The sequence below is a fragment of the Anomaloglossus baeobatrachus genome, chromosome 1 (genome assembly GCF_048569485.1).
Source record: "Anomaloglossus baeobatrachus isolate aAnoBae1 chromosome 1, aAnoBae1.hap1, whole genome shotgun sequence".
NCBI lineage: Eukaryota > Metazoa > Chordata > Amphibia > Anura > Aromobatidae > Anomaloglossus > Anomaloglossus baeobatrachus.
In genome coordinates, this window is record NC_134353.1 from 224,284,455 (window position 1) to 224,299,735 (window position 15,281).

Genomic DNA, 15,281 nt, shown 5'->3' on the forward strand with positions numbered 1-15,281 from the left:
GGAGAAAACACTGACATGTCAGCGTGTAGAAAAACGCACACACGTACAAACTCACACGGACACACGTTCCGTGTGGTTTTACGTGTGTGTGCCTGCTACAATAGGGTAGCATTGCTGAACGTGTCTCCGTGCCGCCGGTATGTGCAAAAAAATGGCAAACACGTACCGGCGGCACGGATGTGTGTCGCAGGCCTTAAGCTGTGTGTGCACATTGTAGTTTTGTTTCTTCAGCAAAAATGCACCTCTGGCCGAAATAACGCATGCTTTGTTGACGCGTTTTCTGTGCATTTTTGATGCGTTTTTTGACCATGCATACACTATGTTCAATGGAAAAACGCAGAGATAAACTCAAAAAATAACATGCTGCTTCTTTTTTTCTGCAACTAAAACTGCAGGCAAAAAAGAAGCAACGTGCGCACAACCTTTCTGAATTCTCATAGACTTTTCTGGGGAAGGAAATACATGCAGTTTAGGGCAACAAACGGCACCCAAAACTGCACCAAAGACGCATCAAAAACTGCACTGTGCGCACCGGTCCTTAAAGAGGTTTTCCATTACTAGTTTAATCCCTTCTCATATAACCTTACTCGTCCTAATAATAATTTTCCTAATACACTTCTATTACCTGCCCTGCTCCTGTAAAGCTGGTGTCACACATAACGACGACGACAACGACGTCGCTGCTACGTCACCATTTTCTGTGACGTTGCAGCGACGTCCCGTCGCTGTCGCTGTGTGTGACATCCAGCAACGACCTGGCCCCTGCTGTGAGGTCGCCGGTCGTTGCTGAATGTCCAGCTTCATTTTTTGGTCGTCACTCTCCCGCTGTGACACACACATCGCTGTGTGTGACAGCGAGAGAGCGACGAAATGAAGCGATCAGGAGCCGGCACTGGCAGCTGCGGTAAGCTGTAACCAGCGTAAACATCGGGTAACCAAGGGAAGACCTTTCCCTGGTTACCCGATGTTTGCGCTGGTTACCAGCCTCCGCTCTTGCTGCCAGTGCCGGCTCCTGCACTGTGACATGTGGCTGCAGTACGCATCGGGTAATTAACCCGATGTATACTGTAGCAAGGAGAGCAAGGAGCCAGCGCTAAGCAGTGCGCGCGGCTCCCTGCTCTCTGCACTGTGACATATAGCTGCAGCACACATCGGGTTAATTAACCCGATGTGTGCTGCAGGAGAGCAAGGAGCCAGCGCTAAGCGCGGCTCCCTGCTCTCTGAACTGTGACATGTAGCTGCAGCACACATCGGGTTAATTAACCCGATGTGTGCTGCAGGAGAGCAAGGAGCCAGCGCTAAGCAGTGCGCGCGGCTCCCTGCTCTCTGCACTGTGACATATAGCTGCAGCACACATCGGGTTAATTAACCCGATGTGTGCTGCAGGAGAGCAAGGAGCCAGCGCTAAGCGCGGCTCCCTGCTCTCTGAACATGTAGCACAGCGACCTTATGATCGCTGCTTCTGCTGTGTTTGACAGCTAAGCAGCGATCATAACAGCGACTTACAAGGTCGCTGTTACGTCACCGAAAATGGTGACGTAACAGCGACGTCGTTGTCGCTGTCGTTTAGTGTGACACCAGCTTAAGCCTATGTTTGTGTGCCTGTTTTATGTTTGTGTGCCTGTTTTATGTTTGTGTGCCTGTTTTATGTCTGTGAGCTTGTTTTATTACTATGACATAACACAGCTCTATCTACTTCGATCTGGGGACGGGAATTGAACAAACTGAACAGCGCATGTCTGTGGTGGGGGCAGGGCTACCTCTCGGTGGGTGACAGCAGTATGTGCGCGCACTCTCAGATCAGACCTCACTCTCCTCTCTGCCTCCTTCATGCTGATGATTTGAAGTGGCGTTCCTTCAGGTGACAAATGCTGCGATGTGCTGCTTGTTATTGGAAACCATATCACAGAGGTTGTGAGCAGAAGGCACGACACTTCAAAGCTTCAGCAGTCACTCTGCACCACGCGTGACTGAGCTCAGATCAGGCTTCAACCTAATCTCCCTCGATCGTTCTGAAGCATTGAAGTGCCCTGTGATATACTTTTTAATAACAAGCAGCATCTTGTCAGCTGAAGGGATTCAGGATGGAGGCAGAGAGGAGAGTGCGCACAGTGCGTTTTTGCACGTTTTTCGGGTGCGTTTTTGGCCTCAAAACTGCATGACTTTGCTTCCCCAGCAAAGTCTATGAGTTTTCATTTTTGTTGTCCGCACACAACTGTTTTTTTAAGCTGCGTTTTTGAGCTTGAAAAAAAAAATGGACATGTCAAGTCTTTCCTGCGTTTTTCTGCGTTTTCCGCCCATGCAATGCATTGGAAAAACGCAGCAAAACGCAGAGATCAAAAACGCAGCAAAAAATGCACCAAATCGCGGTAAAAACGCATGCATTTTTTGATGCGTTTTTCGACGCGGGTGCGTTTTTGTGCGTTTTTAGCGGCCAAAAACGCAGCGTGCGCACATAGCCTAAGGTCTGATCTGAACGTTCATGCTCAGACTGCTGTCACTCACCGAAACATAGTCTTAGGCTATGTGCACACGATGCGTTTTTTTGACGCTGCGTTTTTGGCCGCTAAAAACGCACCCGCGTCGAAAAAACGCATCAAAAAACGCATGCGTTTTTACCATGATTTGGCGCGTTTTGGCTGCGTTTTGCTGCGTTTTTGATCTCTGCGTTTTGCTGCGTTTTTCCAATGCATTGCATGGGCGAAAAACGCAGGAAAGAATTGACATGTCCATTTTTTTTTTTCAAGCTCAAAAACGCAGCTTAAAAAAAAAGTTGTGTGCGGACAGCAAAAATGAAAACTCATGGACTTTGCTGGGGAAGCAAAGTCATGCAGTTTTGAGGCCAAAAACGCACCCGAAAAACGCCGCGAAAAACGCACTGTGTGCACATAGCCTTAGGCTGCTTTCACACATCCGGTTTGTGCAGTGCAGCTCAATCCGGCTCAAAAACCTATGCAACGGATGCGGACAAAAAAACGGATTCGTTGCATAAGTTTTTCCATGCAGCCCGTCTGTTTTTTGACGGATGCGGCTTGATACTGAGCATGCGCAGTGCAAGAAACCGCATCCAACGGCCGGATGCGGTTTTTGCCGCAGGACGCCGCATCCGACGTCCATGGGCTTGCATTGGCAATCACGCCGCATTGTGCCGGATCCGGCACGATGCGTTTTTTTCGCCGCACAAAATAACGTGCCAGGCAACGTTCCATCCGGCCGCCGCATGGGCTAAATATGCCGCATCCGCCAAAAACCGGACGCAACGCAAGGCCATGCGGCACAATATGGCGCTAATGCAAGTCTATGCGGAAAAATCGCAACCGGCGGCAAAAAAAAAACGGTTGCATTTTTTCTGCAAAGCGCCGTATTGTGCCGCTCAGCAAAAACCGGATGTGTGAAAGCAGCCTTACAGGAGCAGGGCAGGTAATAGACATATATTAGGAAAATGATTATTAGGCTAAAGCCCGCTACACACGCTTCAATATATCTCACAATCTGTCGTTGGGGTCAAGTTGTAAGTGACGCACATCCGGCATCGTTTGTGAGGTATCTGCGTGTGACATCTACTTGCGATCAGGATTGAACGCAAAACCGTTGATCGCAAACACATCGTATCATTCTCTAGAATTGAGCGTTTTGTTGCACGAACCTAGTCAATTGTAACGTGTGACATCCCTCATACGATTTTGGTGTCTGATGCTATGTGCGCAGTGTGCGCTCTGCACCGCAGCTTAAAAAAGGTCCGCTTCAGAGCGCAGCTGAAAAGCTGCGTTCTGAAGCGCCTCACAATGTCTGTCAGTCACTAATCTCTGTCAGTCGGTCACTATCTCTGTCCCTCACTCTCTGTCCATGTCAGTCTATCCCCCTCTCTCATATACTCACCGATCCCCGATCCCCGGCGCTGCACGGCGTTCACACTGCTCCGGCGGCTTTTACTGTTTTGAAAAAGCCGGCCGCCCATTAAACAATCTCGTATTCCCTGCTTTACCCGCCCACCGGCGCCTATGATTGGTTACAGTGAGACACGCCCCCACGCTGAGTGACAGGTGTCACACTGCACCCAATCACAGCAGCCGGTGGGCGTGTCTATACTGTGTAGTGAAATAAATAATTAAATAATTTAAAAAAACGGCGTGCGGTTCCCCCCCAATTTTAAAACCAGCCAGATAAAGCCATACGGCTGAAGACTGGTATTCTCAGGATGGGGAGCTCCACGTTATGGGGAGCCCCCCAGCCTAACAATATCAGCCAACAGCCGCCCAGAATTGCCGCATACATTATATGCGACAGTTCTGGGACTGTACCCGGCTCTTCCCGATTTGCCCTGGTGCGTTGGCAAATCGGGGTAATAAGGAGTTATTGGCAGCCCATAGCTGCCAATAAGTCCTAGATTAATCATGTCAGGCGTCTATGAGACACCCTCCATGATTAATCTGTAAATTACAGTAAATAAACACACACACCCGAAAAAATCCTTTATTAGAAATAAAAACACAAACATATACCCTGGTTCACCACTTTAATCAGCCCCAAAAAGCCCTCCTTGTCCGGCGTACTCCAGGATGCTCCAGCGTCGCTTCCAGCGCTGCTGCATGGAGGTGACCGGAGCTGCATCAGACACAGCCGCTCCGGTCACCTCCACGCAGGTAATGAACACAGCCGCGCGATCAGCTGCTGTCACTGAGGTTACCCGCTGTCACTGGATCCAGTGACAGCGGGTAACCTCAGTGACAGCAGCTGATCGCGCGGCTGTGTTCATTACCTGCGTGGAGGTGACCGGAGCGGCTGTGTCTGATGCAGCTCCGGTCACCTCCATGCAGCAGCGCTGGAAGCGACGCTGGAGCATCCTGGAGTACGCCGGACAAGGAGGGCTTTTTGGGGCTGATTAAAGTGGTGAACCAGGGTATATGTTTGTGTTTTTATTTCTAATAAAGGATTTTTTCGGGTGTGTGTGTTTATTTACTGTAATTTACAGATTAATCATGGAAGGTGTCTCATAGACGCCTGACATGATTAATCTAGGACTTATTGGCAGCTATGGGCTGCCAATAACTCCTTATTACCCCGATTTGCCAACGCACCAGGGCAAATCGGGAAGAGCCGGGTACAGTCCCAGAACTGTCGCATATAATGTATGCGGCAATTCTGGGCGGCTGTTGGCTGATATTGTTAGGCTGGGGGGCTCCCCATAACGTGGAGCTCCCCATCCTGAGAATACCAGCCTTCAGCCGTATGGCTTTATCTGGCTGGTTTTAAAATTGGGGGGAACCGCACGCCGTTTTTTTAAATTATTTAATTATTTATTTCACTACACAGTATAGACACGCCCACCGGCTGCTGTGATTGGGTGCAGTGTGACACCTGTCACTCAGCGTGGGGGCGTGTCTCACTGTAACCAATCATAGGCGCCGGTGGGCGGGTAAAGCAGGGAATACGAGATTGTTTAATGGGCGGCCGGCTTTTTCAAAACAGTAAAAGCCGCCGGAGCAGTGTGAATGCCGTGCAGCGCCGGGGATCGGGGATTGGTGAGTATGTGAGAGAGGGCTGCTAACTTCAGTAATTTAGGAGATTAGCGGTCACCGGTGAGTCCTTCACTGGTGACCGCTAATCAGGACGCGACACAGACAGAGCCGCAGCATGACCGTGAAGTCGGGTGAAGTTCACCCGAGTTCATTCTGACAGTGCGGCTCTGTCTGTGTCTGCTGTCATCTGCCATTCAGCTCTGCTACATGGCTGTCTGTGTCTGCTGTTAGCGGCCATGTAGCAGAGCTGAATGGCAGATGACATAGTAAAAAAACATCCCTACACATTACACACGCTTGGCAAAATCAATAAATAAAAAAAAAAAAGGTGCCCAATGCATACGTCACAGAACACATGATCTAAAGGATCGCACATAACATTGATCAATTTAACATAGACTACTAACGCTCGTGTGACAGCAAATGAACGACCAACGTGAAATCTCATAAGATCCCGTATGCAACCTGGGCGTGTCACATCGCAAATGCGATTGTACAACTAATTGCAACGTGTAAAGTGGGCTTAAGGACACACGGGCATTTAGCATCCGATGCAAGAGCATTGGATATGTTATGCTAATGACCCCCGACTCCTGCTCTGCTGCAAGCGTGAGCCTAGTGTCATTATACTGTGATCTGATCCTGCGATCAGAGCACAGCTGCGGAGGAGGGGGAGGGACTACTCTCCCCATGTCCTCCATTATCAGCTGATGCGTATATCGCACTGCACTCCGCTGTAATGCAAGTGCAGTGCGATGTTTCTCTAGCACCCATAGACTTGAATGGGTGCGAGTGAAAATTAATTGGATTCCACCCGCAGCATGCTGCGATTGTTTTCTCAGTCCAGTTGGGCCCCGTAGAGTAACATTAGTCTGGGTGTAATGCGATTTTTTTTTTTTCCTCATTCCACTCTCTCCGTTTTACTCGCCATGTGTCTTTAGCCTTAGGGAGAGTTAAGTCTTATGAGAAGTGGTTAAATTAGTAGTAGAGAACCTCTTTAAGCATTTATCACCTATATGCTGGAATTGAGCATTTGGGCAAGCACCTTGGCAGTGGAAAATGATTTGATCCTTTTACAATACTTAGGCTGCTTTCACACTACGTTTTTTTAACATGCGTCATGAACATTTTTTTTAACGCAAAAACGGATCCAGTGCAAATGCGTTTTCATTTCGATGCATTTGCAATGGACTCGCGTCAACATGCGTTCACCTGCGTTTGCATGCGTTATAGTAAGGATCCAGTGAGTTGCAGGTTTTTTTTGCTGGATCCTGACTAAACAGCATGCAAACGCATGTGAACGCTGGCATGCTGATAGACAGGATCCTGCTTGCTCTACTGAGCATACCCAGAAACCAGCCTTGCGTGATCAGTCACTCTCTCCCCCTCCCATCCTCCCCCTCCCTCTCTCTCCACCTCCCTCTCTCCCCCTCCCTCTCTCTCCACTCTCCCCCGCCTGAGAGAGGAGGATGCTCGTAACCAAGGTAAACATCGGGTAACCGCGGGCTTAGTTACCCGATGTTTATCTTGGTTACGTGTGCAGGGAGCAGGCAGCCCGGCTCCTAGCAGCTGCAGACGCTCGTAACCAATGTAAATATCGGGTATCCAAGCAAGTTACCCGATGTTTACCTTGGTTACGAGCCTCCACAGCTGTCAGATGTCAGCTCCCAGTCTTTCACGTTCAGTTCCCCTCACTCCCGATCACATGACTCCAATGCCCGCCCATAAACTTAAAGTGACAGGATCCTGCAAAATAACACATGCGTTTGCATGCGGTTTTCTTTGCAAAAACAGGATCCGCTTTTGCAGCAAAAAAAGTTCATGACGCATGCTAAAAAAACGTAGTGTGAAAGCAGCCTTAGTAGTTCTACGACTATATAAAACAACATGCTTTTTTTATCAGTTCACCATATTTACACATTATTAAGTTAGATTACAATTTGTGTGTGCCGCTGCTTCAGCATATACTGGGTAGATTTACCGCTATCTACAATGTCACAAATCACAGTAAGTAATAGTATGGAGCGACTGTGATGCCAGCGTATGCGGAAAGTGAGGAGTGTACAATGTCTCCACACCCAGACTGTAAATGTGTGTGTTGCTGGTTACACTGAGCTCCCTGTAGATAAGTCTGGCTTTCATTTCCAGCTATGCGGGCTGGCTTAGAAGGGAAGTAGCTGAATGAATTATGTGTTTGTGTCCACTGCTTGCTAAAAATACTGCCAGCAATTCAGGACTTCATTTTGTAAGATGGCAAATGAGTGAGGCTTAAATGTCATCAAGTTTCAGTGCAAATTGCTATAAATATATTTACCGTATGTAAAAAAAATGAAAATCCTAGAGATATCTATGTGGTAGACCAGAAATGTAACGTTGAGGTTAGTTTTTTACTAATATCGCTATGACAGTTTTTTGCAAAAGGGAAAAATGCATCTAAGTAACTAGAATGTAAATACATGCACCATTTTATTCCACAAGATTGGTGCACTGAATGTCAATGAGTCTATATCCAGAACTGTGCAAAAGGGCTGTACGGACAAACATACTCACATAGAAATCAATACTGGCAGCCTCGACCTTAGCCAGTAGCTTGTAGACACATCCAATGCATTTAATACATGTCCATGGTGAGTGCCTCTTAGTGACTACATGTTCATAGACTTTGTATTTCATTTGCTCACATCTTCTGTGAGATTTGTACAAAGCTCCTAAATCTGTTCCAGTCTGTCCTGGAAACTGCCTAAACAGCTGATATTATGGGCCGTATTATGGCTGAATCCCTCTCAGTTCTACTGATACTTTATTATATCATTGTCACACAGCGTTTTGCTTTTCGCTTGCCAAGTATCATGTTGGCATCAAACGCTGTTCAGACCAGAGACTTTGACACTCCTCGCTATACTTTCTCTAGTGCTTCTGAGTTGTACAGGCAGGCTTCGGCGTCGACCAGCAATGTGCTCATTAGTGATCGGTCTAGCAGGAGTTAATTTCTGCTAGTGTGCTGATTACCTTTTTGATCACATGTTGTGTTGCGGGAGACCTATTACAGGTACTCCCCACCTTTTTAAGATGGAGGAATTTGTCTTTCTTTGCTGACTATAGCTTTCTGCTACACTCCAGTCTGGTGATTTATTGCCTGTTGCTTGGTGTGCAGTGGAATTCCTCCTGTCATCTGGATATTTTCTCCATGCTTTAGTTTTCCTCCTTATCACTTATTGTCTGATTACTATGTGTGAGCTTGCTGTGTGGTAGTTTTAGTTTCCCCTGTTTCTCTATCACTGTTGCAGTTTTTACGCTCCTATCCCGGCCCAGCCAACCCCTGGGGTATGGAGGAAGGGAATACTAGATCAGGGCTGGTGAGGAGCAGGGGTAGGAAGGCAGCCCAGACATCGTCACCATCAGACATATCTCTAGATAAGGGCCCCCTAGCCTGAGGGCCAGTTTAGGAGCCCCAGTCCCTGTTAACCCCTGTCACCATGTGACAATTATTTGTCATTAAATGAAGGGTCTGGACTTAACTCCAAATATGAAATTTGCATTTGGTAGTGGCTAAAAAGAAAAAATGTACTGGTGAGCTCAGCAGTACCAAAAAACATAGAGGACAACTGAAGACAACTCATATTTAGACTTTTCAAAAGCACTTTTATACTGTACCATCCAATAGCCTTGTTCAGAAGCTTAAGAAGCACAAACCCGGGGGCACTACATATATGAGGAAAGATCTGGTTAAGGGACAGGAAACCAAGAGTTGTTGCAAATGGATAAATGATGCATTCTCTAAATGGGATAAAGTCAGCAGTGGGGAACCACAACGATTAATTTTAGGCAGGTTTTGTCCATGTGTTTTTCCTGTTCCCAGTCCCGGACTAGTTGCGGGTGTCTTGACCCAAACTTTACAGCCACATAGGCTGTTATGACGTTGTACAGTTCAAGGGAGAAGAACCACGACCCAAGGTGATTCTGACATCTAAATGGCTAAGGCTTCTTTACAGTTAGTAATGATACTGTGGAATGCCCTACCACAAGAGTGAGTAATGGCATCATTACTATCAGAATTATGTCAGTTGGATGCTTTTCCAATAACAAACGAAATTGTGGATAAATAATCTTGTGTTAGATCAATTGATCAAGATAGATTGTTTTGATGGACATGTGTCTTATTTCAATTCATGTAACTATCCAACAAGTGGATGACTGTACAATTCTTTCGGTGGTAAAGAAAAACTCCATCACAGCTTTGTCAAGTCAAGAACATCTAAGGAGGTTGAGAAATCAGTGTAAAAATTCTACCATCAATGTACAGTAAATCTAGCAGGTTTATTTCAAAATACAACCACTGATAACACTTAAGAACAGAAAGGTCAGACTATGTCCCCCACACACATTAGAATAATGTCAGCCAAACCAAGGATCCGCAAATAGTCCTTGTATACGGCCTCCCAACTCCTCCCTGACAGATGATGTTGTGGAGAGAGAAGTATCTAGCATGTTCAATTTCAGACAGATGTTCCTATTGTTATCCCTGTGATAAGCTGCCGCCAGAGGAGTCTGGCAGTGGCTTTTCTCATATAGAACTTCGGAGCATTCAGACGAGCTACTGTGTTTGTAGCAGTTAGTAGAGATATCTGTAGGACGAAAGAGGTCGACAGCTATTTATTGTATATGGAGGGATTAAAGCCCCCATATAAATGAGATGAAAGTTGGCTGAACATGCCAATTTCGTCAGGATTGGCCATTTACTTGATTTATATGGGGGTCTCCTGACCGTCCCCTGTCAGATGATGTTGGAGAGAAGGATTGGCTGTTGGAATTTCAGTGGCTGATCCTTTGGTTTTCCACTGCCTGGAGTCTTAGAGATGAAAGTCTACACTCCATCACATATTCATGTTTTGGTTTCCAATCCATTGACCTGGTGTGCAAGAAGATACACTATGAAAATCCTGTCGCTGACTAAATGCCTCTGTGCCAAACTGTATAGTGGATTCATGTAGTAAAGTTCACTTTCCTTGGAAGGTGAGTGTAAAGTTGTGTTAAGCTTCTGTTTGCAGCCCATACTCTACCTATGTTCTACCAGATATATACGGTGTCATCTTGTCCTCAAAAGTAGAACCTCATCTCTGCTTCTGTTGCCAGTATACTGCTGTTAATGGTTGTATAGTATGAGATCATTGTCTAATGAAAGCCATCCTGCAAACATACAAGATATATGGACCCCACCTCGTGGAAATGTTGGCCGGCTCGGAGTGAGACATTACAATGAAGCTGCTTGGAATGTTGGCAATGCTTGGATGTTCAGCCAGAACATGGAAGTTAGTGCTGGAAACTGAGAATTTGCTCAGCTGCTTCCCGTCCGAGGAAGACCCACATAGTGTATTAATGAAAAGCAGACGTCTCCAAGGAGAGCTCGTTGTAACTAGCAGCAGCCACATTTACAGTGTGTGCAGAGATACTGTATTACGTAAGTGCCTTCTGTACAGATGTAGGACGCAATTGTTGGTAGCTACAATACAAGGACTAGTGACGACAAGCGGGGTTAATATTTGGATGAGAGTGAATAGATGAGAGCGATATTGGGGTATGTCCACGCGCTGCAGTTTTGTATTCACCACAAAACTGCACCCTGTGGCCACAAACACACATCCAAAAATGCATACGTTTTCAATGCATTTTCCATGCGTTTTTGACAATGCGTTATTTTTTTTTTTTTTTAATTCAATGGGTGAAAATTAGTAATGGGAAGACCCGGACTGTAAAAGTCTGGATTCGCGCAGATTTAAATGTGTCCGGGTGCTGGCTCGGGTCCGGAGTTCTCAGGGAACTCCATATAATGATCTGGGTGTGGTAACACAAGAAATTAAAAAAAAAGAAAAATAAAAAAAATAAGAATAAAACAAACACGTTATACTTACCGAGTGTCCCGCACTGCTGTAACACTGCCTCCCGGCCACTCACTCTTCTTCCGGGGCCACTCATTATTGCTCATCCATATGCACTGCTTTCACCACCCACTGGCAGTCCCTGTGTCTGTGATTGGGTGCAGTCAGATGCGCCCCCAGCCTGTGTGACAACGTGTCTGACTGCAACCAATCACAGACCCTGTCTTTGGGACACTATCTTGGGGAAAAACTAAACAAATGAAAAAAAAATAGCGTAGGATCCCCCATATTATGATAGCGAACACAGATAAAGCATATAGCTACAGGCTGCAGCCCACAGCCATGCGCTTATCGTGGCTGTGTATCAAAATAAGAGGAACCGCATGCAGCTTTTTTTTTTAATTATTATTATTTATAATAAATAATTTTAAAAAACAGCATGCAGTCACCGCCAATTTTGATACCCAGCCATGATAAAGCTTGACAGCTGAGGGACTGCTATTCTCAGGCTAAGAGACCGATAGTTATTGGACCCCCCCAGCCTAAAAAAAGCAGCCTGTAGCTGCCCAGGATGGCCGCATCCATTGGATGCAACAATCCCGAAACTTTACACGACTCTTTTCAATTTCCCTAGTGCGTTGGCAATTGGGGTAATAAGGGGTTAATGGCAGCTCACAGCTGCTAACATGCTATTCAATGCTCACTGCCAAGTCATCACCAGCGGTGACGCGCATACCCGTCTGTTGCTACAGCCAGAGACGCTGGGCAGTTTACATGATCAGAAGTCCCCAGCACTTCCAGTCATGCGCACTAGACCTCTCTGAAGCTGGGACGGCTTCATATTGTGCATAACCGGAAGTGCAGTGATGTGATCATGCGCAGTGGCCAGTGTCTGAGGCTGCAGATATGAACACAGGCACGCCCGTCACCGCTACTGATGACACTGGCAGTGTGCATTGAATAGCGTGTTAGCACGCCCCTGTGGGTGTGCTACCATGCTAAGAGGGAGGAATGAGTGCAGGAACTAACGCCCTTGCGACTAGTCCCTGGCCTCATTCGCATATGATATAGGATCTTTAGAAATACTTTTTCTAAAGATCTCTGTATCTATGCTACTATAGGCTGGAACTGCTAGGCAGGGATTAGCAATATGCACCCAGAACGTCTCGTGTTTCTAGGTGCACATTGCACATGACCAGGTTCCTTTTAAGGGGATTTTCCTCTACTTTGATCTATTGCATATGGGCCCTTGATTGGAAAGTAAAAATATAAATCTCCACACTGGCTTCATTGTCCCCCGCTAGTCTCCTGACGTAAATAATGTCATGTGATGGATAAAGCCAATCAGCAGCCAGTAAGGGTCTGCAGTGTTCATATTCCACCATTATAGGACACAATAAGTTTTAAAGTAAGGGAAAACTCCTTTAACTTTAATGAATGTATAAATACAGGTCTAAATGCATTGTAAGAAACTTAATTGATACTTCTTATATTGATTTAAGTTTCTCTTAAGGAATGTATATGATTGAACAAAAGTATCTTATGGGACATGTGGTCTTCTTTGAAGTGTGACTTCTTGCCATTGAAATACCATTTTTTTTTTGTGGGTAATGTGAACTGAGGCAGAACGTCGGTGAGTGTTTGTCTGGTATCAGCAGTGTATGCCATGATTGGTATTATGCAGTTTACATCCCATATCCTGTTGCAAACATACTTCTTGGCTATGTGCGCACATTGCGTAATTGCATGCAGTTACGCTGCGATCTGCACCGCAGCGTAACTGTATGCGTCCTGCATCCCCTGCATAATCTATGAAGATTATGCAGGAGCCGTGCGCACGTGGCGTATTAGAGCGCAGCGCTTCGGCTGCTGCCTGAAGCGCGCGTTCTAAGAAGTGACATGTCACTTCTTTCCTGCGCTCTGCCTGCAGGTCCCGCTCTGTCTATGGGAGGGGCTGCAGTCAGAGCGCATGGAATCGACTTTTTTTTCAGTACGCACTATTTCTGCAGCGATTTGAAGCGCACGTGTGCTGTTCAAATCGCTGCAGAAATTTCTGCACGGACAGTACGCAACGTGCGCACATAGCCTAAAGGACAGCAATGATCACTATCGGACTCTCATTTGTGAACCCACCAGGATTCCGCCAGCTCTGTGTTTCATCACCAGTGATAACATTTTTATAAAGAACAAGATAAAATAAAGTTTGCTTCAAGGTAGAGAATGTGCGCCAGGCAGACCCAAAGCTACTTTTCACCGTCTTGATGTGAAAGCATAAATGTCGGGTTTTGACAAAAAAATATATATAGGATGCTCACAATGATATCATAATATGCGTCAGCCATGATCTTGTAGGTTTTTTTTTTACAAGATACAAATGTTCATTGGATGGCCAAACGTGTTATCCTAAAATCTACTTATAGAGGGTTGGACTTTATGGTCATAGCTAATGATTCCAATGACTAAATGTTAAGCATTATCCTAAAGCTGACCAAAGGGTACAATTTCAAACAAAACGATCATTCATCGCTGAACGCTAGCGATGAATGTCTGGAAAGACGTCACCATGTATAACATATTTTGACCACAGTCACTTGTCTACAAAAGATTTTTTTGTGAAAGAATGTTCTCCGAATATTCTCTGATTTTCAAGATGGTTTGTTCTTCACCCGGTGCTATTGAATATGCATGGCCAGCATTATTGTCCCTGATGGCCAATATGGACTAAAGTATGGCAAAACTATCCTTCATTCAATGGTTAATCAACCTTCTTTCTAATGTGTATGGCCACCATGATAGTGAACCGGCTACACGTCTCAAGGCATGCTATCCTAGCCCTGTACTATATAGCTAAGTTGTAAATGTCCTAACGTTTTGCTTATGGTCATAGTTAAAATTTTGAGGAATCACTTACAGTTTTACAGTATCCATGTGTTGACAGTCTATATGATATCATCGTTTTATACTGTAGTGGTTTCATTTTTTACCATCTTTTCATTTTTTTCAGACATCTGTTCCATAAATCCTGCGTGGACCCCTGGTTATTAGATCACCGCACGTGTCCAATGTGTAAAATGAACATTCTGAAAGCTCTGGGTATACCGGTAAGACTGTAGGACATAAAGAACGCATCGGTTGCTACACATTAGTTATATATGTCCTTCATAAATAACTTCTTGACATGGAGAGAAAGCATAAAAATATTAAAAAGGTTTTCTTATAGAGTCTTTTTATCACTGATGCACACACGCTAAGTAATGTCTGCTCTCTGGGGTCCCACCCCTGGAGAAACCCAGCTATCTTACATTTATCATCTATCCTGTGTCTTGTGGCAAGACCCCTGTAAATCTAAAGTTAAGTACATTGAACTTTTTGTTTTACACTGGTTTATTACTACTGATAACGAGCGATGACAAAATAAGCCAATTGACACTAGATTAAGGCTCTTAAAGGGAACCTGTCACCAGATTTGACTTTTCGAAACTTCGGACACTACTTGTAGTCCCTAGAATACTGTAAGTGCCCAGGCCGATCTGTAGAACATAAAGTAGCTATTATTATACTCACTTGTGTGGCGGTCCAATGGCCGTCGCTGGTCTTGATGCAGCTCCTCCTCTCTGCTTGTGATCGCCGTCCTCCTTCCCTACTTCTTGTGGATGACACGTCCTACATCATCCACACAGTGTCCTCCATTGTGCTCCTGCACAGGCGCACTTCTCTCTGCCTTGCTGTGGGCCAAGCAAAGTACTGTAATGCGCAGGCACAGGAAAAAGTCAAAGACCGCCTGCGCATCTGCACTACCATACTTTGATCTGCCCTCAGCGGGTCAGAGAGAAGTGCATGTGCACAGGAGCGCAATGGAGGACTCTGTGTTGATTGCGTAGAATGC

At 45.7% G+C, this 15,281-nt stretch overlaps 1 protein-coding gene across 1 annotated transcript in view; it reads left to right on the top strand.

The window, feature by feature from the left end:
- The window catches only part of RNF150 (ring finger protein 150), a 226,787-nt gene that overhangs the window by 167,198 nt on the left and 44,308 nt on the right, over window positions 1-15,281 (top strand). Inside the window, exon 5 of the mRNA XM_075348338.1 lies at window positions 14,400-14,496. Coding sequence (XP_075204453.1) covers window positions 14,400-14,496 — 97 coding nt within the window. The remainder of the gene's footprint in view (window positions 1-14,399; window positions 14,497-15,281) is intronic.